The sequence below is a fragment of the Anser brachyrhynchus genome (genome assembly GCF_964034855.1).
Source record: "Anser brachyrhynchus genome assembly, chromosome: 1".
Taxonomy (NCBI): domain Eukaryota; kingdom Metazoa; phylum Chordata; class Aves; order Anseriformes; family Anatidae; genus Anser; species Anser brachyrhynchus.
Window position 1 is genome coordinate 182,758,391 of NC_137694.1, and position 22,923 is coordinate 182,781,313.

The following is a 22,923-nucleotide window of genomic DNA, read 5'->3' on the forward strand; positions in this document are numbered from 1 at the left end:
GTCCCTGGGGGTGTTCACGGAAAGGTTGGACGTGGTGCTTGGGGATGTGGTTTAGCGGGTGACAGTGGTGGTAGGGGGATGGTTGGACCAGATGATCTTGAAGGGCTTTCCCAACCTTAACGGCTGTGTGAATGCGGGCCCAGCTCAGGGCTGACCCCAGACCCCACCCCCGCCCCACACCTCCACCCTCAGGCCCCGCCCCTACAACGGCCCCGCCCCTCCCCGTCCCCACCCTAGCGGCCCCACCGCCCCCCGCGCAGGCGCAATGCGCGCCGGAGCCAAGTGCCCCCTCGCGGCCCCTCCCCGCCCTCCACCAAGATGGCGGCCGCGCTCCGCCGGGCGAGGCGGCGGCGAGCGCTGAGCCCGCGGGGCGGCGGCGGCGGCGGCGGCACCACCCCCGGCGGCGGCACCGGCGGCGGCGGCGGGAGGCGCTGACAGGTGCGGGGACGGCGGGCAAGGGCGGCTGCGGGCGAGCCGCAGGTACCCCGGAGTGGGCGGGCGAAGGGGTGGGGGAAGCCAACCGGCTGAGCGGCGCCGCCCCTGCCCGAGCTGCGCCATCGGGAGCTGCCCTCCGCCGCCGGCGGACAGCGAGCCGTTAGCCGGGGCAGCCGGCGGGGCCATGGCGGTGAGTGGCTGCGCCCCTCGGGGGCGAAACTTTCCGCCTGCCTTCTTCCCCCTCCCCTTCCCCCGGGGGGGACCGGGGGCAGGCGGGGAGGGAGGCGGCGGCGGCTCCTGGGAGCGCCGTGCTGGGGGTGCCGGGCGTGCCTTTTTCTGCCCCCGAAATGTGCGCGTTGCCCTCCCCGGGACGGCTCCCTGCACCCCCCCCCCGCCCCCGGCTCCCTCCCCGAGGTTGGTGCGAAGCCCCGCGGAAACTTTGCGTCGCTTCCCGGCAGCTGGGGAGCGAAAGCAAAATCGAAACTTTGCGGCGGGCTCGGGCTGCGCGGAGCCGAGGGGAGAAACGGGGAAAAACAGTGGGGGGGGTGGGGGAGCCGGTCCTGCTGCGGGGCGCATCCTGTGGGGAGCCTTAGGAAACTGCGTAACTTTGTCAAATTATTTTTATTAGGCGATTTGTTAGCTGCCTGGAACAGCAGGTGTTAGTCCCGAGCATCTCACGTCACCAAGTAATTCCTGCAAAACCACCTTTCCTTTCACAATTTAACTCTATTTAGTTGAATACGTAGCTGGCCCTACGTTTCATAAATTGTCACGAAGGCTCGTGAATTTCTTGCCGTGGAGCGTTTGGTAGCTTTGGTCTCAGCAGCACCGGAACCTGCAGCTTCTAAGCTTTCAGCTGGAAAGAAGCTGTTTTGTTGTTATGGCAATGGGCAACTTTGGCTTAGTGCAGCCCGGGTGTACAGAAGTGTGTCTGTAGCCGTGATGTGAATCTGCATGCATGGGTGCGTTTATATTCCGTGTCGTGAAGTAGCGTGAATCACAGCCACTCAGCAGTCCTCAAAATTCACAAACTGTAATCAACGAAATTTGTTTTTCCGCGTTTCTTTTTAAGGAAATAGACTTAAACGATTGTGAAGTTCGACCACGTGACGAATGGAGAAGTAGTGAGCTTTCAGGTGGGGAGAAGGCTGGGCACGCTGGAGCTAGCTGAGTATGTATGGTGCTCAAGGTTGCAAATTGGAGAGGGTTCTTAATAGCTGGCGTTCCTACTGAGTGTTGGGGGAGTGGGAACGGTGCAAATCGAGTTTGGAAAGAATCGGTTACGTGAGGACCATCAGGTGCCGATTTTGGCTGATGAAGCCTCAGTTGAGAGAGACAGTTCTGTCCTCAGAAAGGCCAGCACTCAGCAGTGGGTTGCTCAGGTCACTTGGTCAGGATGAGAGCGTTCTGCTTCGAGCAGGCTCCTGGACTGACTACTCTAGGTGGTAATATTAACCAGAATCGGCTGAGTGCCTCAGGTTTTTCAAAGCGGGTGAAGACCTGAGGCTTTTTTGCTGTATGACAAACTCTAGGTGTAAGAGTTGCTTGAGGCTCAGATCATTACGTACAACGCTGAAGTTACCAGATTTTAGTCTTAGTGGCGTTTCTACCATTTTCAGACTTGGAATTTCCACTACTTTGTGGACTTAACTCAAAGGCTTTTTATTTTTATAGGTAATAATGTAATGGAGCTGCAGAAACTTGAGTTATGATTCAGACTAATAACTCATTTGCTTTGGGCTGTGAGTTCTGTGGATCTTGATGCTTTTGTTTGTTATTCTTTGCCTTGTGGCCATTTAATTTAGCTTGAATTTGGACCTACATCAGCTAACTCAGTGTTATGATGATGATTGTTCTGGCTCAGGATACCTAATGGAGATCCTTCCTAATTGTTATTGCAACTTTAACTACTTCACCGAACGTGCTGCTTCAGTGTTCTGTCTTAGCACTTATTGGGAAGTAAAACCCTTCAGGCCTGACTTCAGGAGAGGTACAATTTTTCAGCTCGGTCGATACTTTTTCCTAAATGGTTATACCATCTAAATGCTCTTAGGCAGCTAGCTCATTTAACTTGCTGGCAGGTCAGTTCTGAAATAGTGCGTGCTATTGTAGATCTGTTGGTCTTGAGAAGTATTGAGTGCTTGGAGGTATGAGGTGCTGGTGTTGTGCTTGTCTATTGATACCTCTGTCAAAGTGGTGAATCCTATAATCTAACCCCATTCCCCAACCCCACTGTGGGTGGGTGCAACTGGCAATACAGCCTGCTCATTCCTCAGCAGACGGGTACTGGAGAGGACAGTTTTTGTGATGCTGCAGGCCTGCTTCCTAGGCAGCGTTGTCTGCAGCCAGTGATGTTTGGTGGTGGTGCCTTGCGGAACCCGAGGAATTCTCATCTTCCCTCCAGCATCTCTGTACCTTTTTATTGACCTCCAGCCTCTAATTGTTATGAGATTTCTAGTTCAATCTCTGCTAAAATGTCTACAGGTAAAGTGTCATGTTTCATTGGTGTATTTCCGTGATCTAAAATACAAATCGGATTTTCTCAGTTATATCTGTCAATAACACCTCTATATTTTATCATCCATTTCTTTAAGACTATTGACTTGGGGAAATTCCCAGGCAATTTGTAGCAAGATTCAACTCGTGCAGTTTGTGGTGCAGGAGCTGAATTGAGCCTTTGCTTTTCCTATAAGACCATATCTAGTAAAAATAGATTTGACTCAGACTGTCAACTCCTTAGCTTAGCTAAAAGATAGTGCTTGTATCTCAGGGAAGTGATAATAGTTTGGAATGCGTACACTGCTGCTTTTTCTGTACAGTAAACACAAACAATGTTTGTTTTGCTTGTGGGGCCAATGTTTCCTGAGCTGCAGAGATGAGCATTTTTGCTTGTGTTTTGCCATTATACAGTAAACTTTGGGCTTCCTTAATGCCCGTGTTCACTGGATGTCAGTACAGAAACACTATTAACATTTTCCTTGTCTATCTGTAAAGTTTCCTGGTTTTGTTTATGTTCGGTAGTATTTTGGATTGTCATCCTGGGGGGCTGTATTTTGTAGGGCTGACAGGGTAGAAGGATGCTTAGAAAGTGCCTGTAACACCTAATAGCGCCACATGTTTCTGGCAGGTTGTCATCTTTAATTGTTCCAGTCAATCTACATTTAGTTTCAGGTTGGACAAATATTTTTGAAGTCTGACCCACGCCCCCAAGATCTGGTCCTGTTCCAGCTGTGCTTCCTTCGTGTACTCCTGAGCCTGTAACCAGTGAAAAGCTGAAGACTTTTTTGATAAGCTGTCATAGATGGCTTTAACAAAATGTAAATGGAAGTAGAATTTGCTATGACATTTTGTCAATAATGAAATATTATTTGTAGCTAGTGTTTTCATGCTGGATGACTGTGTAAAGGATTGTGTTATTACTTTTCACGGATATATTGGTATAGAATGTTTTTCTGTTTACTGTTACAGAACTTCAGGGATGGAATATCCATGTGCTTTCCAAACCCTCTACTAAAATTTTAATGGCACATTCCTTGGCAGTGTCTTCACAGTGCCTCTCAAATGGAGTCAGAATGGACATACTTCACCCTTTTTATGTTTGTGGTCCCCAAGAAACTTTTGTCTTTATGGGGTGCCTGGGCCCTATAATTGTACTGTTCCACAGTCAGAACATCACCAAAGTTAACATTGGTACTCTGTCTTTCAGTTTGGTATCTTCTGTGCCAAGCACAGTCCCAGGAGGAGCTGGGGCAGTAGTTAAACAGGAGTGCAGGATATGTTAATATTTTTACCCTGCCCCAGCTCAGCTTTGCTTCCAGAACTGCTCTGAAGCATTTAGGACAAAATTAAAGAGTTGCAAACCATCGTTTATAGGTAATGGAAAAATATTCAACTTGATTACTTAATTACTTTGGGCATAAAGAACTGTCAAAACATCTTCAAGTTTTCAATCCCAGTTTAACCAGTAAACATCATTCTTACAGGCCTTTAGGAAGAGAGAAGACAGGCACTTTCTAAGATGTGATAAATCTCTTCTGCTTTCCAGAAACACTAAAACAAGTCCTTCTACTTCCTGGCAGCATATGGGCTTCTATAATATAGTGTCAAAAAAAAACCCAACTGTTTCACAGCTGTGAAAAATCACAAAACTGAGCTGATACACTCCATGATTGCAAATAACTACGTATCGAAGTCTGGGAAAGGCTGTCTGCGGGGCAAGTGACAAGGTCCAGAAGGATTTATGCTGTGAATAGTAACTTGATTCAGTAACTGGGGGAAAAGGAGTACGTGGCACAAGAATGCTAACTTTACCTTCTGCATGATAGTTCTTTTTGAATGCGCTTTGATTTTTATCCATTGGTTGCACTTAGAACTGTGAAGCTCAATTCTTAATGCTGTTTGATCCTGAATAACTCCAGAGGAAAATGAACTTCACAGATCCAGAACTTCTATTACATCTACTGTAAAGTAAAACAAACAAATTTATCATTTACGTATGTAAATACTTCTGTGTAAATGCTGTCGAGTTTTCCCAAAGTGCAAATCCAGTGTCTGTGGTAATTAAAGCCCAAGCTGTACTTAGTATAAGATCCTACAAGCATGGGCTACTGCCAAGCTCCTATTTTCCTCTAGTTGATGTAGTATACTCAGTACTGTATCTTACTCCACTGATTACAAAATAAATCCCTCTTCTCCAGCTTGCAGGCTGTAATGTTTTGTTGTTCAGCGTTTGTTGTTCTTTTAACTGGAGAAACTGCATCCTCTAGGTGATCTGACAGAAGGAAACTGAGACATAAGCCACAAAAACATCAGGAGATGAGCTTTGTTTTGGGGCAGGCAGGCACCTTGTAGATGGTGGCAGTGAATCAAGTTGTAATGCATGTGCAAAAAGTTTGCCTGTAGCTGAAAACTAATCTGTAAGCAAAAACTGAATGTCTGTACCAGCATAAGGCAACCCAAAGCAAAACCAGGTGACTTGCAATGTCTTGGCAATGAGAGAGGGCTGGGGTGATAACAATTCACGAATATTTTAGTATGTCTATCCGTAGACTGTTTGGGGACTTCCTGCACTAGCAGTAAATATAAGCTACAAGAGTTACCCAATCCTGTAGAATCTATTAAAAAGTAAACAGAGAAGACCATGCTTTCAGAGCACTCTCTCTCCACCCGCTTAGTCTAGTGTGAAGACATGGAAACAAAGTCCTGAGAAATGAGGACTGAAAGAAGCTGCAGAAGTGGGTAGTGACAGCTGACAGTGTTTAGTCCTAGATGCGGCCGGAATAATGTCTAGTTTTGTGGGTTTATTTTTGTTAATGGATTGTCAGCCATTCAGTGTTGCAACTCCGCGTGTACAGTAGGAAGCCGAGGACAGTTTTGTCCTCTGACTGGTTGGGCAATCAAACTGGTTGGTCCCATGGGGTTTTGGGGGGCTAAACTTTCCTCGGAGGGTGAGGTGGAGCTTGGGAGCAGGGAGTGCTGGCATCATCTGAGAAACAAGCACCAGTACATGCTCCTGTTTTGATGGTCTTCCCCTTCTGTAGTTGTGGAGACTCCTCCATTGGAGAACTTTTCGTGAATTGCATGTTTAATTGTCAAGAGTCACATTCAGCTGGAGCACCCTGCTTCAGTTTTGTGGCATCCAAGTAGCTGTCTCAGCACTGTTGTGGCTGAGTTTAATACTGGGGAGGTGAAGCACCTGCCGGGATGGCTGCCCGTGGACTTTCTCATATCATAGTCAGTAGCTTCACAAGTGCTACACATTGATGCTGCAAGAAGCACTTCCTCTCTGCCCGCTTATTCCTGTGCTTGGCAGTCATTTGCATGTATGTGTAGTGAAATGGATCAGGCAACTGGTCTACCTTAGAATGGAGCAACTTTTTGAAGAGTAACAAACTGGAGGATAGCTTTAATTCGCTGTACTCTTGGCCAGTTGCTTGTAGTGGTGCAAGTGGGAGTTGCTAGTGTTATTGAGCAGAACTGACTTAGAGCAGTTTGTCCTCATAAAAGAACATCTTTCAGATGTGCTTGTCAAGGCTCAACACCTTTTTTTGGTGTATTCTTACTCTTGAGAAGTAGTTTCCACATGCCTGTCTTGGCTTGTCATGCTCTGTGTTATTATCCTGTTCCTTACGGAAGCAGAGACCTGCAGGTTTTCCAAAAAAAATCAGTGCATGGTTATTTTAAATTATTAGAGTTGTGGCCTCTGATCCTATGTCATCTTGTGTTTGGATAGCATAGTTTTCATTTTTTCAGAACAAGCAGGAAAAAGCTGTTTCGTAAGAGTTCTTTAAAAACTGCTGCTTGTTGTTCTTGAATTGTGCCCTCGTTGTAGCTCCGAGACTGGCAGCTGTCTCTGCAATAAATTTGTCTCGCTGACCAGTCACCTCACCTTAATAAAAGGAAATGCATGATTTTGGTTTGCCTTAAAAGAACTATATGAAAACTTACTTAAAAACTTGGCCTTGCTGCTCATGGCTACCAGAAAAAGGGAGTCGATAACAAATGAGGAAGTAGGTTGGTTCTTGGCATCGAACGCGCTTGTTTTCTTAAAAAATAAGCATGTACTTAACCATTACTTTTGCCTTCATTTCTGTTTAACTGGGAAAGGCCAAGATGTTTTTGAACCCGTCTGATCTTCAGAAAATAAACCGAAGGAAATCCAGTCCTGGCAGAATCTTAGGAGAACCTAATTTAGCTGGTTTAGAAGTAAAACTAAGAGAGTTCAAAGAAGTTTTTGAGAAGAGTAGTGTAAAAGTAATAAAACAGCCACGTAGTTTAGACCAGTGTACCATAAATAAAGTTGAACTGCATTCAATTTCTTTGAACTGTGTAGTATATTTTCTGCACAACTTACAGTCTCGTTTCTTTTTGAGAATCCTTCCCAAGAATATCTGAAAGGCAGCTGATCCTGCAAGACAGAGGAGGCCATGCTCCAGCTCACAAGCGAGGTGCAACAGGGAATCTGGTAAAGACTAGGGACAAGTCGGCCCTCTGGTGCTGGCAATTCACTCGTTGATTTAAAATGCGTGCTGTCAAATTAGCTCTGAGTATAGGGAACAGCTTAATTCCCTGTTTTGTGATACAGCTGTAGTTATCACTTCCCAGAAGTTACACAACCAGTTTCAGTTTTTTTCTTTCAAGAAAGGAGGGACAAATTGTTGGAAAGTACTGAATTCTCCTTCTGCAGTAACTTCATGTCATATGTAGTTCATCCAGATATAGGCTGTGGATGGTTTAATAAGAATCTAATAATTGTAACATTTAAACCCAGAATGTGGTGCTTTTGGGTAGTCTTCACTGCATTGCTCTTGATAAACACGCTCAAGCATTTCATAATCTAAGTGCCAGACTAGGTGAGAAGTGGTAAGTGTCCACGAACATCTTGTCCCTTTCCAGGTGACTGATTTATCAGTGTCTAGTTCTTCTCTATGTAGTCCTCACCTTCAAAAGTTTAGTTTTCTACATTAGCTGCTAATAAGAGCTGAGCCTGTTTGGCTCAGGTTCAAAAACCGCTAGCTCACAAATAGAAATGCATTAAACTTGAACAGCTGGAGTGTTTCCAAGTATCTACCGTGCGTTCTCATATAGGTTATAGAACACATGACATGAATGCATGAACTGCACCTGAAGCTGCTCCTAAATCATTGCAGTTCACAACCTGGAGCATGAAGGTAACCTGAAGTAGGTGTTGATTTATTATAATATATTTAACTCCTGCAGCGCTAAGGTTTATACCTGTTCTGCGTGGCTTTGTCATTCGTGCTTTGATGAGAACAGGCAGTAACTGTTGGGAGGGAGTTGGAGCCAGTGGCTGTTTTGGCTATTCAAGTAAAACTGGCATTTGCTCACAAATCAGTATTTTCACCGTAATTGTATTGTGTTCATTGTACAACTTTGTGTTTGCCTTCCAGCAACAACAGTATGAACAGAGATGTGTATTTGATTTCTGGCATTTCTTTGGGAATTGCCTTTAGTGAATATGTGGCGCCACTTGTGAGCTATGGGTGGAGTATTCCCATAGATTCTTTTTTTTTCCTTTGGGGTATTCCATTGCTTATTAAAACCCTTCGCAATGTATTTTCATTTTCAACTGTTCTGATTTGCAGTTTCCAGTGATTGTCAGTTTGACGTTGTTGATTCACTTTACAAAACTACACTTTTTATAATTGTTATGTATCTGCCTGTTTGCAGCTGTAGTATTTTAAACACCAAGACTGAAGGGAATAGCCGTTCAGTTTCACATCACTTAAAAGGAGGTAGACATGTTTCACAAAATGTTTTTCTTCTGACAATTTCACTATAATTTGACCAAAAAAACCCCACAACTCTCTCTGTTCTGTTACAAAATGTTTTATCAATTTTTCCAGAAATTGCTTTTCTAGAACAGGAAAAAATGAAAAGCGAAGTACATATTTTTAAATAAATTGAGTATTAATTAAATTATCAATTCAAAACTGGGAAGAAAAAAGTATATCCTGGTTTACCACAATTGCCATGTCTGGAGACATGTGACTAGAAAATATTGCAAATCTACCGGGCAGAAGAAATTAAAACAATTCTGCTAGCTTCTGTTTCTTAAAAACAAACTATTCAGTTTGTTTCATAACTTTAATAGCTCAGGTGCAACTTTATGGATCATTGGGTAATTTTATTCTAATATGTTTCTATACCAGCAACATCCCCGTATCTGAGCTTTATCCAGCAGTGCATTAAGTGGCATGACTAACATCTGTCACATACGCTTTGTTCTTTCCTCTTCACCCCAGGGATGTATTGGTGTACTTTGTTTTCAGAATTTCCCCCATTTTAGCATGTTTGTACATCTTAGGCTCTTGTATTTGTTAACCCTATCTGATGACTTCTGAAATGGTTTGCTGATTGGGAAGATAGCAATTCTTACAAGTTTCAAACTGGCAGGCAGGTGATATCTTTTAAGGACTGTAGGAAATGATAAAGAATGAACATATCTCCCAGTAGGCATTAAAGAATGGATATGGTGAGTACTTCCAAATGCATAAAGCACTGGAAGAGTTTAAATAGTAGCTTGCATCTTCTTTAAAAGAACAGTCACTCGGATGTGAGGCTCTAAACTAAATAACAGCGCTTTATTACTTCAGCTCTTTTCCAGGATATTTATTTTTAAAGTGCCCTGCTGTCTTCATGTTGGAGAAGGCAAGATCGCCACGTTTCTTTCACTGGGGCTGGGGGAAGTTTTTATGGCCTTTATGGTTCTGGAAGTTCAGTCCTTGGTCTCTGACAAAGCCTAGCAAGCGTTGTCTCCTGTGCAGAGCAGATTTTCCTCCTTACTGGAAGTTCTTCGTGCCTGTGGCTCCTGGGGGAGCGTAGCTGCAGAAGAACCCAGGTGAGGAAGGAATGCACACCTGCTCTGCCGAAGCCCACTGGGAAAACACACCTCGTGGCAACCTCGAATTGGCAGCTGTAACGTGAAACAGGCTGAAGCACGTATGAAACTGCTCCGACAACAAAGTCTTGGAATGGCCCTGGTTTTGTCACTTCTTATTTAAAATCAGCATGTGATTTGGAAACGTTTAGTGTTGATTTCATCGAGCCTGTTCCTTCTGCTGCACCTTTCTGTGTTAGGCACTTCAGTCTTCTCCCTGCTCACCTTCTGTCCTCATGCCCTGTAGGATCATGGCCCTTGTGTGCAGTCCTCTGCAATAATAACTGTATCTGTTGGTCAATAGATTTGACAGAATTAGGATGTCAAAGAGCATAAAGTTGCTGTGATTGTTGTGGCAGCAAGCAGGTAGGTAGAGAAGAACAACTCTGTAATCACAAAAGAGGAAAATTGCAGCAACGCAAATTTCCCCATCAGTAGGCACCAGAGAAACCACTTGGGGGTGGCTCTTTGGTTCTGATCTATCGAAAACCATGTAACTTCAGCATTGCATGCCATACTTTGATTGACTTATACTTTGGTGTTTATAGAAAAATAGGACTCTAGAAAGGGCCTTTGGAGACTGTGTACTTCAGCTTCTCATCAGGACCTTGTGTGGTCAGGTTTTGACTTGCTACAGCAATGGTCTCTAAGCTTCTTGACTGCACCCCTGTCAAGATTTTTTTGAACATGCACCCTGAATGGGTGTTCTAGTTATTCATAAATTATATACGTGTACTGCTGTACTAATATGTACATTATAAAAACAATTAGAATGAGATAAAGATGAAAAAACACTATTTAAATATCTTTTTATTAATGGTACAAAAACTACTTTCTTGTGCACCCCCTGGGATGTGTACACCCTATTTCATCTGCAAGATGAATATTATATAGATCTATGTGTAGATTATAGATATATACAGATAGATTATATACAGACAGATATAGATTATAGATATATACAGATTATATAGATCTGCAAGATTAATATTTTGCTCCATCTCAGGACAACCTGTGCCAGCACTACACAGGTCTCCCTCTGACTGTGCCTTTTACCTTACGGCCAGATACAATTTCCAGTGCTGCAGTTCTCCATCACTTCTTTGACTTCTGTCATGCACCCCCAGGAAGAGCTTGATTTGGGCTTTGAGTAACCACCCTTCAGGTAGTGGAATCCAGCAGGTAGTTGACCCCTTGTCTTCTCTAGTTCTTGTCACTTCTCCTGGTCTGTCATGTGCTTTTTCTACCGAGGAGGTAATTGGGAAAAGCACAGCTGGACATGGTATTCCAAATGCCACCTTGTAAGTGCTGAGTGGTTGGGAACCATCACCTACCTCGCTCAGCCCACCAGCAGTGCTTCTGCTATTGCAGCCCGGCGTGCCGTGAGGATGCGTGCTGCTGACTCATGTTCTTTTACCTTGGTGATCCAGCTGATTGAATGCTGATGTGCTTTCAGAGGCTGTTGTTAAGATCAGCCGCTAGACTCTTGGAGATGGAAATGCTGATCTTTTTCAAGAGCAGAGGAAACGCGCTGCCTGGTGATTTCAACCTTGCAATATTCCTTAACCATTAATGAATGAGTGAGTAATAAGCAGAGTTGTGTTCATCTTCAGAACATAAAAGTAATGCCACAGAAACATTAATGGACCAAATCTGAAGGTATCTAAGGACTGAGTTAAATTGTGATTACAGTTCAGGAAGGCATACTTTGCCTACTGAACTACTGAGTGGAACTTAAGTCTTTGAGCCTTAATGTTATTTTGGCTTGTTAGTGCAATCGGTTCCATAATGGTTCCTCAGGTATCACCCCAGAGCCTCTAAACAAGTCATATACAGTAAGTATAGATGCCTTCCATTGTTTCAGCTCTGGTAACCTTCAGAAAAATCTCCTTCACAGTCTTCAAATTTGTAAGACAGGGAAAATGCTAATAGTTCAATTTGGGGTAGCAGGGAACAGTTTGCTGTTGAAGTCTTGTACAAAGCATTAACCTACCCAGCTTGGTTGAAAACTCAGACCTTGCATCTTCCTTGAATCCTAGAACAGCCTCAGCACGGATTTTGCAAGAACAGTGTCAGCTGAATTAGCAATCCTGTGTTACACTTTGAATGTGTACTACTAATTCAGTATATTCAGTACCAAGACAAAAAAGGAGATAGCTATTCATGCAGCAGTTGTTGCTGTGCATGAGTCAGTATAGATTTCTAAATAGCTGTGCCTTTAATGCACTGCTGACAGAAAATTGCCTCAGCTTTTTCTATGCGTAGCATCGGTATTACCTACCTGTTCATCTAAGGTGTCACCTTCCTGGTCTGGTCTCTTTTTAATATGCCCTCAAGAATGGTGCAGTTAGTTGGCCTTAAGTCCTTGGTGCAGTTAGTTGGCCTTAAGTCCTTGGTGCAGTTAGTTGGCCTTAAGTCCTTAGACTTATCTCACTTCATTATTTTACCCCTTCCCTACTATTCGTTAGTGGTGCAGGAAACCTTGACTAGACCAGTGAACTGTTTGTAGTGGCTCTGCAGACTGTCGGATGCAGCCTTCCCTTGTTGTCTGAATGCAGGCTGCTTTGCTTGTGTCTTCTTCGAGACCTCATTGCTAAATGAGGTTAACCTGTTGATATAACTCATGTTAATAGCCTTTTGGGGAGCTTTTGTTTTTCTAGCTGCTTACTTTTAATTATCCTGTCCTTCTTAGAATCGACCCTTCACAGGATTGAGTTATTTTTTTTAGAAAGAATAGCTTTACCTTTATGTATTAAAACCTTTTGTTGTGTCTAGCTTTTTCATGTATTCATGCCATTTTAGTGTAGTAAAATGACTTAGTCTCTTATCACTGTTACGGTTTGTTATTTCCAGACTTCCTTCTGACTCTTTCCTAAGAGCTGACTTAAAGACACATTCTACAATGACAAGCCAAGAACGAATACCTTCCCTTCCTATCTGAAACTCACCCGCTCTGTAATTCTGCATTTACCAATAATATTCGAGGGCTGTCATTCCAGTTTTAATCCATGTACTGATTTTGTTCAAGAAAAATGCATAAATGCCAGAAAAGGTCTGATTGTTATAGCAGTGCTCTTATCAGTCCCTTTGTCAGCCACACTTCACCAGAAGATTCTCATCAAGTTAATTGGATAAGATTTATTTCATCAATCATACTTATCTTTTAATTCTTTACAAATAACATCCAGTCTTGACTGTGAACTTGTTTGGTCTTGGATCACTGTTGGCTAACCTGAGTATATTGTCCCATTTGCCCTCTTACAGTAGAGTATTTAATGGAAGGCTTCTGGTTTTCTTCCAGACCTCTGAGACTTTCCCAAGACTAGAGTTATCTGGAAGCCTGTTTCAAAGATCTAGTTAGATATCTCTCTTCTTCCAGAAGTCGTGAATGCCATCTAGCTGGTTCTGCTGATTTAAAAGCTCTGATTTGATACCTTTACATCAAATGTGATATAATTGCTTTTGGATCTGAGATATGCTTGTTGAGCATTTCTGCTTATTTTGACGCTAACCTGTTGCTTCTTTTATGACATCTCCTTCCTCTGCTACACAATACTTCTTTTTCAAATTTCTGTCTGTTCTTATTTGTCCTCATAGCAAAAGAAAAAAACACCTGCAAGTGGTGGGCACACCACACCTAACTGACTGACAAGGTTATGCACACTGACTCGTACAGATTGCTGCCTCTTGACCACTGGTGGGGAGAAGGTTTTTAATGGTACGTGTAGCATGGGCCCACACTGGTGTTGGGTTTGTCTGTAGTCTTCAAGGCTAGTTCAGAGGCGTTGCAGAGAAAACTAACATTGTATTGTCAGGAAAGCATTGATTTACTTCTCTTTCTAGATGGATTACACAGCCTGACAGGTAGTACTTTTATTATTGTTGTAGAGGGTGTCAGGAATAACACTACCTGGTACCTCCTGTCAGGGCTTATCAATGAGCAGCAGTGCTTCATCTCCAGAATAAATCAAACGCTTGGATCCAGACATGGAACTTACCCATGTCCCAGGTAAAGCACTGAAGTCTGCGCTACCATCCTGAGCGCTCCGTGCCTGTAGGAACTTGTTTTATATGAATCAAATTGTTGAGCACCCGTGAGGACATCAATCAATGAATCTGAGACCAAATATTATTATATGTCCAGAAGTGGTCATTAGCTGTCATATCTGAGTTGATCTCGGTTAATTCTCATTGATGTCCAATTTGATAGATATGTTTTGATTTTTGCTCAATAAATGGTGCTAGCACCGAGTGTATAATAAGTTATGAAATCAGTCAAAAAATCATTGTGCATGTGATGAAGGAGGTCAGTGCTCTCTTATTTAAGAGGCATTTGCAAGGTAGTTTGGGAAAATGAACTTTATTCTATTTAGACCTGGGGAAATTCAAGCTTGGATAAGTCTAGAAGCATGTTCTCTTAGTTTGGAGTACTTTAATTACTTTTGTCTGTGACACTATGGATAGGTATTTCCATGTATTTTGCACTCCTGTAAGATTAAGAGATGGCACAAGAGCAAGCCTGTTTATAGCTATAATCATGGGAGAAGGGATGCCTTGATTCTAATCCTGCTTCTAGGCTGTCTGTTCACTTTACATTAAATGGTCATTGGATAATATCCTGGGAAGCGTACCGTCGAACTTGCCAGCTTGAAAGATGATCCAAATAACTTTCATCAGCCTTCTGCCACCTGCAGAAGTGACGGGGACTGACTGTAGCCTGGAGGATTTTTTGATGAGTGGCAAAGCCTTTAAAGTAAGGTAGGAATATAAAACTGTCCTCATTGCTTGGGAGACTAATTAGTCTTGCTAAGCAGCTATAAATGACTTGATATAAATGGTGACGAATTCTTAAGTAATCACAGTTTCAAAGTCTTTTAACCTATAGTTTTTTTTCTAACTTTAATCTTTGCAGAGTATATCAGGAAAGTAAATAAAATATAAAAAAAAAATCAGAATGCTTTTTTTTCCCAGGTTCACAACTTTATAGTAGGACAACCTTCAGCATGGGAACAGCTTAATGGCACTGTGTGCACATAGCTGTATGACAAGTTTATAGTGCTTTGTTAATGCATTTTCCAGAAAACGCAAACTCTGATTTGCATCAGTATTCTTGTACTGACAGCACAGTATCACAGATTTCAGCCCATGGCAAGTGTATAACATCATCTGCCTGAGAGGAGCAAACATGTAAAAGCAGTAAAAAGGCTGGGGTAGAGACAGTTTTAGAGACGCCTTCTGTGTAGTAAGCTGTAAGAGCAGCTCTTCAATCAAATAACATCTCTAGAACTTGGTGCTGAAGTCATTATGCTGGTATTATCCCTTGAATTTTATTGGGTATCTCTTCATTTAAAGTAAGTTACATACTGTAAATAGCAAGCATCTGTGTTTATGAACAGATGGTATATTTGTGTTGGAAATTTAGAAGTGTTCGTGGAGAGTTTCATTAGGCAGATAATCTCAAGGCAGAACTTTGAAAGCCAGCGACATAACTGACTGTTTAACTTTAAAATTGTACCTACCTATTTTCACCAGAGAACTGTAGATACTTGCTAAGGGATGCAGTTCTACTCTAGAAATAGTATAAGCTTTTTCTCAGCTTAATCATTATGTATATGTTTGATGTTAAACACTTTTTTCGGATGCAAAATGTAACTAACATGGGAATTCTGAATGTATCATTCACCTCTAGTGAAGTCTTTCCATCTGTCTTTGTTTTGTTGAGAAATTTTGGTTTCTTAATTCTTGTTGATCTAATTCTTTTTTTTTTTTTTTCTTTCAATAGCTAGCTCTACAGCATCCGGTTGGGGCAGAGTTAAGACCAGTACACTAAATCAGTGTAATCTGATTTAGTTTTTTGAAAGTTTTTTTAACTTTAAAATGAAGTAGAATTTCAGAAGCAGTTTATTAGATTTTTCACACAGGAAGTATGTATGATTAAGTTGTAACTTTTAGCTTTTCTGGTCTTAATTCTTCATACCACACCAATACATAATATACTATGGCTGGTTAATGTCACGGATACTAACAGAAAGCAAAATTCAGCTGGGTGTTTCTCTGTTACTTGACACTCATCAGAGTTGAAGTGGTCACTGCTTTCATTGACCTCTTGTTTGTGTTTGTTTTTTCTTGCAACTTTTAGCTACTGGTAAAGCTGTTAAAGGGTTGCCCACTGTTTATCAAAACAACATTGCTTTAATTCCAGGGTTAATTTATTTTTTTTAAGTACAGATAGTAAGATTGTGCAGAAACTTTTTAATTCATTTTTCTCACTTGGACATATCAGTTGTCCCTAAAAGAAGTGTCTTGTTTGATGTAATTCTAGAAAAAGTAGGTTGGTGATTTAAAAAATAGTAGCGCTGCTGTCCCTGTTCTTAGATCTGTTTATACCACTTTCACATAAACAAGAACACTATATATTGAAGTTCTAAGGCAACTGCTTTGTTTTCATATCTTTCCAACAAGCATTTTGTAACCAGTGACGGTCAAACTTCGACAAAAATCTTCCTTTATAATCAAAGTTTAAAAAAAAAGTTTCTTGATTCAAAAGGCTTTGATGGCTCTTCTAAGGTCTAGCCACTAGAGGGGGTCTAAACCTACCCTCTGTAAGCACAGTTTATCACAGTTCATGAAACATCTTCCAATTTGCATAATTGCTGGAATATTGTGGCAACGTACTTTTTAAAGGTGTGTGTAACTTTAATTTAAAAAAAAAAAGGACTATTTTTGAAGGGTAACAATTCAGAAATACGTATATAGTATAACCATTTGAATAACTTTTTCTTTGCAGGTGATCTTGTGAATTTGTGAACCATCAATGATGGCAGAACACCCACCATTACTGGATACCACTTCGATTATAAGTAGTGAAATCCCTCTTCTAACTTCCCCTATTGTTAGCGGTGATGGAGCACAACAGGTAAGAAAACTTCAGTATCTTTTTTTCCTTCTTCCAATGGTGTCATTGACATATTGACACTGTAAAAGATAGCCTCCTATTTTTGTGCAACTCTGGTCATACATGTATTTTAGAGGTTGAGGTGAAGATAGAGCTTGTGCAGAGAAGAGATTTGTTAGGAGCATGAAGCAGAAAACCTGTCTTCTGAAAGAACATTTTCATAGAAAGATGGGACTAGACAGCTGCCAAGCAGTCCAGCAATGCCTGAGTCTTAATTTAGAAGCTATATATTTACATTGCCACGTGACCTTGTTGAGCTTAATAAGCCTCCCCTTATGATAGAGCTTATTAGCTCAGACACATATGCTAACAACTTTGGCCTCTAGACTGACTTTCTTCCTTACAACTGAGTATTTTGAATGCTGGGACTTGCTTTTGTTTGTTAGTGTCTGCCTGGACACTTCTTATATTTTGATAGGCAGAAACGGTCAAGCTGATGGCTAAGAAAAAAAATTACAAATGTGGTTTTGGAAGACTTGAGAAGTGTCAGCTCCAGAGGGAGATAAAATTAAAAAAGTGTTAGCAAAAACATATATCTTCTATATCTTTAACTTGAGAATATTTTAGGCCCAAGAGAAGCATGATTCTGGAACAGCTTCCAGGGGGAGAAAAGGGATAAAACAAACAAACAAAACCTAAGTGTCTTGGAGTATCTGAACAGATTGAGATCACTGCCTGTTATAGCAGGAGACTGCATTTGATGATACAGGAAAGGCTCTTAGTCTGCTGTTCCTGTGTTTGATCTTTATGCAGAAGAAGAAATTATGAGGGGAATTGTTTTGTAGGGTAAAAATACAGAAGACATCTAAAATGAGACTGGAGCAGGGATTGCAGCAGTTCCCAGAATTGTTTTTGGGCCGTGGTAAGATCTTTACATTGTAGAAGCTTATTTACAGAGAAAGCTGGTAAGTCCCATTTAATAAAGGCACAGACAGAAAACTCCAGAACGAAGGGAAGAGACAATACTCAGTCTTGCTTTCTCTCCCAATTCCGCTTTCAGATACTGAATTTTAGAAGTAGTAATCTGTAGCATGTAAGGAAAGAACTGTTACTGTTTTCTTGCATGATCTGCCTTGAAAAGTTCAATTTTAAAGCCTTGCAAACAAGAGAATAAAGCATGCCTACATAAAGTTAAGCACTCCACCACCATTTCTTTTCTTTACCCATATGTAAATAGTCTTTATACTACTATTCAAAACTTCTCATAGATGTATAGCAGATTACTTGAGGCTGGAAGCAAACTCTGGAGCTCATGTAGTCAAACTTCCCCTTACCCAAAGCAGGGTCGACTAGAACAGGTCATGCAGGACCATGCCCAGTTGGGTTTTACACATCCATGAGCGTAAGGGACTCCACAGCCTTTCTGGCAGTTAGTGAGGGCGGTTGAATACTGGGGAACAGTGGCATAATTTCTTACATTTCAGTGGAAGTTCTTATTTTGGTTTGTGCTCACTCTTTTGTCCTTTCACTGGGCACTGTTGAGAAGACTGTTTTGTTTATTCCCACCTTTCAGGTATTCATACACGTCATAGAATGGCTCGGGATGGAAGGAACCTTAAAGATCATCTAATTCCAACCCCCCTGCCATAGACAGGGATGCCACCCACTAGATCAGGTTGGCCAAAGGCCACATCCAGCATGGCCTTGAGCACTTCCAGGGATGGGGCTTCCACAACTTGGCAACCTGTTCCAGTGCTTCACTACCCTTACAGTGAAGAATTTCCTCCTAATGTCTAGTCTAAATCTGTCCTCTTTTGGTTTAAGAGGATAGATTTAGAAGTTAGATTTCACTGTTGAGAAGACTTTTGTTTATTACCCCTCTCAGGTATTCATACATACTAATAACAAGATCCTCCCTTGAGCCTCCTCTTCTCCAGGCTGAACAATCCTAGCGCTCTCAGCCTCTTCTCACATGTCAAATGCTCCAGTCCTTTCATCATCTAGCCCTTTGCTGGACTCTCCAATACCTCCATGTCTCTCTCGTACTGGGGAGCCACGGACTGGGCCTAGTACCACGTCTGACTGGGGAAGGATCACCTTCCTTGACCTGTTGGCAGTGTTCTACCTTATGCAGCACAGGAAGCTGTTGGCATCGTTTGCCATGAGGGTGCATTGCTGGTTCACATTCAACCTGTCCATTGGGAACCTCAGGTCTTTTTCTGTAAAGCTACTTTCCAGTCAGTAAGCTGATGGTGTGTACTGTTGCATGGGATTGTCATTCTCCAGGGGCAGGACTTTGCATTTCCCACAGTTGAACTTCAGGATGCCTGCTGGTCCATTTCTTCTGCTTGTCAAGGTCTCTCTGGATGTCAGTGCAGCCATCTGGTGCATCAACCATTCCTCCTGACTTTGTACTATTTGCAAACTTGCTGATGGTGTACTCTGTCCCATCATCCAGGTCTTCATTGAAGATAGTAAGCAGTATCTGCCTCGGTACCAGCTGCTGAGGTAGACAACTAACGAAAGGCCCGCTGCTGGACTTTGCACTGCTCCTCTACAACCCTTTGAGGCTGGCAGTGCAGCCAGTTCTCAGTCCACCTCACTGCCTGTTTAATCTGTAATTCATCAGCTTTCGTATGAGGATGTTCTATGAGACAGTGTCAAAAACCATGCTGAAGTCATGATAAACAGTATCTACTGCTCTCCCTTCATCCACAAGGCTAGTAATTTCATTGTAGAAGACTATACAGAATTATCAGGCTTGACTTCTCCTTTGTGAGTCGATGCTGGCTACCCCCAATCACCTTTTTTTAATCCATGATGTGTTTAGAAATGGCTTCTAGGAAGACTTGCTCCCTCATCTTTCCAGGGATTAAAGTGATGTTGACCAGCCCTTGTAGCTCCCTGGATCCTGCTCCTTGCTCCCCCCTTTTTTTTTTTTTGAAGATTGCAGTGACATTTGTTTCTTCCAGTCCTTGGGAACCTCCCCTAATCACCATGACCTTTCAAAGATAATAGTGGCTGAGGTGCTTGTTCTGCCTTCTCCAAAAATAACGCTAGGAAGCTGTGCTGTCAGACTTCCTCTGTAATGGGGTAGAATTTCGAGTCATATGTGCCTAAATGTTCTTTTGGGGATAGTTTTTCATTAAAATGCTGCTGCTTTTTCTCCTACTAAGCAAGATTAAAACTGGAAAACAAGCAAAGAATTTTTTCGAAGAATGAAGTTGTGGGGGTTTCTGTTAATCTTAAAGGAAAAACGTACATGCTGTAGGTGGGTTTTGTTTTTAAAAAAGTTGTTCATTAAGAATACTGTCTAAAGTGGAACTGATAGTGCTAGTGTTTTGGGTTTCCTTGTTTTTTAAAAGGTTTTCAGAAAGTATCGGGCAGACTTTCTATGATCAATAGTCATTTTTGTCTTTTCATAACCAACAGTTATACCACAGTGTTGCCTTCTGTCTTTGTTCCACAATGACTAGTGAAAGTTATGACTCGTTTTCTGTCCTTCCTTTGCATCTGATACATGACTCATGAAGAATTTGCAGATGCACTTATTCAGTGGCAGGAAACTTTACTGGAAACCCTTTTTACATCTGGTGATGTAAAAGTCATCACTAAGTAGAAAATGGTTTCTGTATCTAAAGCACAGGCAATCCAGAATTAAAGGTACTGCTTCCTCTGTCAAGGTTGACCAGTTAAGACTTACTTCAGAGGAATGGCAGCCAGACCACTATGTAATTACAAGCATCTTATAATACATGCATAACAATGTTATGATACTCTAGTGAAAGCAGTATGTATTCAAGTACAAAACACTGTAACTCTGAGTTTTGAAAAATATTTCAACCTGGATACTAGTTTGGTTTTTTTGTTGTTTTTACAACTCTGAGGTTACAAGAAGTGTGAAGGCTGTAGTCTTCACAATGGAGTTGCTCATCTTTTTGAAACTGTCTCTTACTTCCTTAGCTATAATACAGATATTCTATAGGTGTTACTTGCTTAAACTACAAAAGCTGCATCTATCTCCAGTTCCTTTTGTAACAACATTATCATGTTGGATTGCGTAACCTACAACATGATCTACACTGCTGGTGGAACTTAAATGAGCCCCCACAATTAAAATTCAGAGCTGTACTTTGTGTATATAAATGTTTTTGTTTTCGTGGGTTGGACTAATTTTTCTAATTAGTAGCAGTCATTCCTGGCTGAAAAAGTAATGAAAGCCTACTAGAAAAATACTAATTTTAATATTTTTGTTTATATGTTGGTATTTCCTATGTTAAATGTTGGCTGTATCTTAAAACTTGTAACTTCTTGTTCAGCTGTGAAAAGGTGAACCCCCACTGTCTTTGCATCATATGTAAAGTTAAATCTTACAGTAGTTAATTATGCAGTATATGCAACTTAAAACACAGTAGAATTGTAGAATCTTGAGGTTGGAAAAGACCTTCAAGATCACCAAGTCCAACCATCAACCTGACCTACTGAGTGCCGTCATGAAACCATGTCCCTTAGTACCACGTCCACACATCTGAACAGCTCCAGGGATGGAGACTCTAATGCTTCCCTGGGCAGCCCTTTCCAAAGCTTGACCAGCCCTTCCATGAAGAAATTCTTCTTAACATCCAATCTAGACTTCCCCTTGCACACATTGAGGCTGATTCCTCCCATTTGTCACCTAAGAAAGGAGACCAACAACCTTCTTTCAAGTAGTTGGTAGGGAGCAATGGGTTCTCCCCTCAGCCTCCTCTTCTCCAGATTAAATAACCACACTTCCCTCAGCCACTTCTTGTAACTCTTGTTTTCTAGTCCCTTCACCGGCTCTGAACGCATTCCAGCAACACAATATTGTTCTTGTGAGGGACCCAAAACTGAACAGAGTACTCAGTGCGCTGTCCCACCAGCGCTCCGTACAAGGGGACAGTCACTTCCCTCATCCTGCAGGCCACACTACTGATGCAGGCCAAGGTGCCATTGGCCCTCTTGGCCACCTGAGCACACTGCTGGCTCATCTTCAGCCAGCTGTCAACCAACACCCCGAGGTCCTTTTCTGGCGGGCAGCTTTCCAGCCACCCTTCCCCAAGCCTGTACCACCATGTGGGGTTGTTATGACCCGAGTGCAGGACCCGGCACTGAATGGGGTTGAATGTCATGCGACTGGATGCAGTAGTAACTATAACCGAGTTACCAAAAAGACACAGGCTGCTAGGTACTTTTCTAGAACAGTTCATATCTTCAAGATCTATTTCAAATACTTAAGTTTAAACTGCTAGCAGAACTTTGAAATAGCAGTACAAATATTTGAACACGTTAAGATGAAAGGTCATATGCTTCAAATAGTAGAAAGTGTTTGATCAGGTTGAAGCTGTAACTTTCCACCACATTTTAAAACAAAACAATTCACAAAGTTGGAGTAGCGTGCACGTACTGGCAGAAAACGTGGGGAGTTTAATTTGGATATTGCAGCTTCTGTGTTGACATTTGCATGCTATTCTGTGCTGCTGTGGGAGACCGCCTCTTTTTGTGTCCCACAGAAACTGCTATTAGTTTCATAGGACAAAACTGGGGAAAAGGAAGAGCGGAGACTGAGCCCATTAGCTCCTTCCTCTCTATTACACATTGATTTTTGCCCGTTCTCACCACTGTGTTTAACATGTAATGCACTCCTTAAATCTTGGTGCTCACCACTGTGTTTAACATGTAATGCACTCCTTAAACCTTGGTGATGAGTAAGGATGGGGAAGACCCATAAGGAGTTGAGAAAATCCAAGTGACACTGAGAAAGCACGGTGTGAGGAGAGAAGTGCTTAGGGATTTTTCATGTAAGGGTAACTACTGCAGTGAGGTTTACTGCGTATTGAGGTTGGACAGGAAAGATGCAGACAGTCCTGGTTCACTGGGGGAGGTAGATTAATTACAGAGGAGAACAGGGAGAAAAGAGTTCAAACTTTCTTTAACAGATGTTGTTTTCTTAATATTAGATTGAAGTTAAATTGTTCTGGAAAGTTTCTACTGCACCCAGTGCACTTCCAAGGCAAAGCAGTAAATTGCTGACACAAGTTTGCAGCAACCCTGGAGTTCTGGGCCTTCTTTGCATCTTCCCACTAAAACTAATAGTTGCAGTGAGACATCCCTGTATAAATTTGATGTCCTTTATTACCAAAACCACAGATAGTTAACAGGTAATGGGCTACGC

The 22,923-nt window shown here is 42.1% G+C and overlaps 1 protein-coding gene across 3 annotated transcripts in view; it reads left to right on the top strand.

Annotated features, from left to right (window-relative positions):
• Positions 1-281: 281 nt before the first annotated feature.
• FNDC3A (fibronectin type III domain containing 3A) overlaps positions 282-22,923 on the top strand; it is a 118,954-nt gene continuing 96,312 nt past the window's right edge. Inside the window, exons 1-2 of one of the 3 annotated variants that reach the window (XM_080594706.1) lie at positions 282-438; positions 16,623-16,751. In XM_080594706.1, the coding sequence (XP_080450832.1) occupies positions 16,650-16,751 (102 nt within the window). In that variant the 5' untranslated portion in view covers positions 282-438; positions 16,623-16,649. Of the gene's footprint in view, positions 439-490; positions 626-16,619; positions 16,752-22,923 lie in introns of those variants that run through there. The other 2 variants (XM_080594707.1, XM_080594708.1) reach the window with 2 other exon arrangements.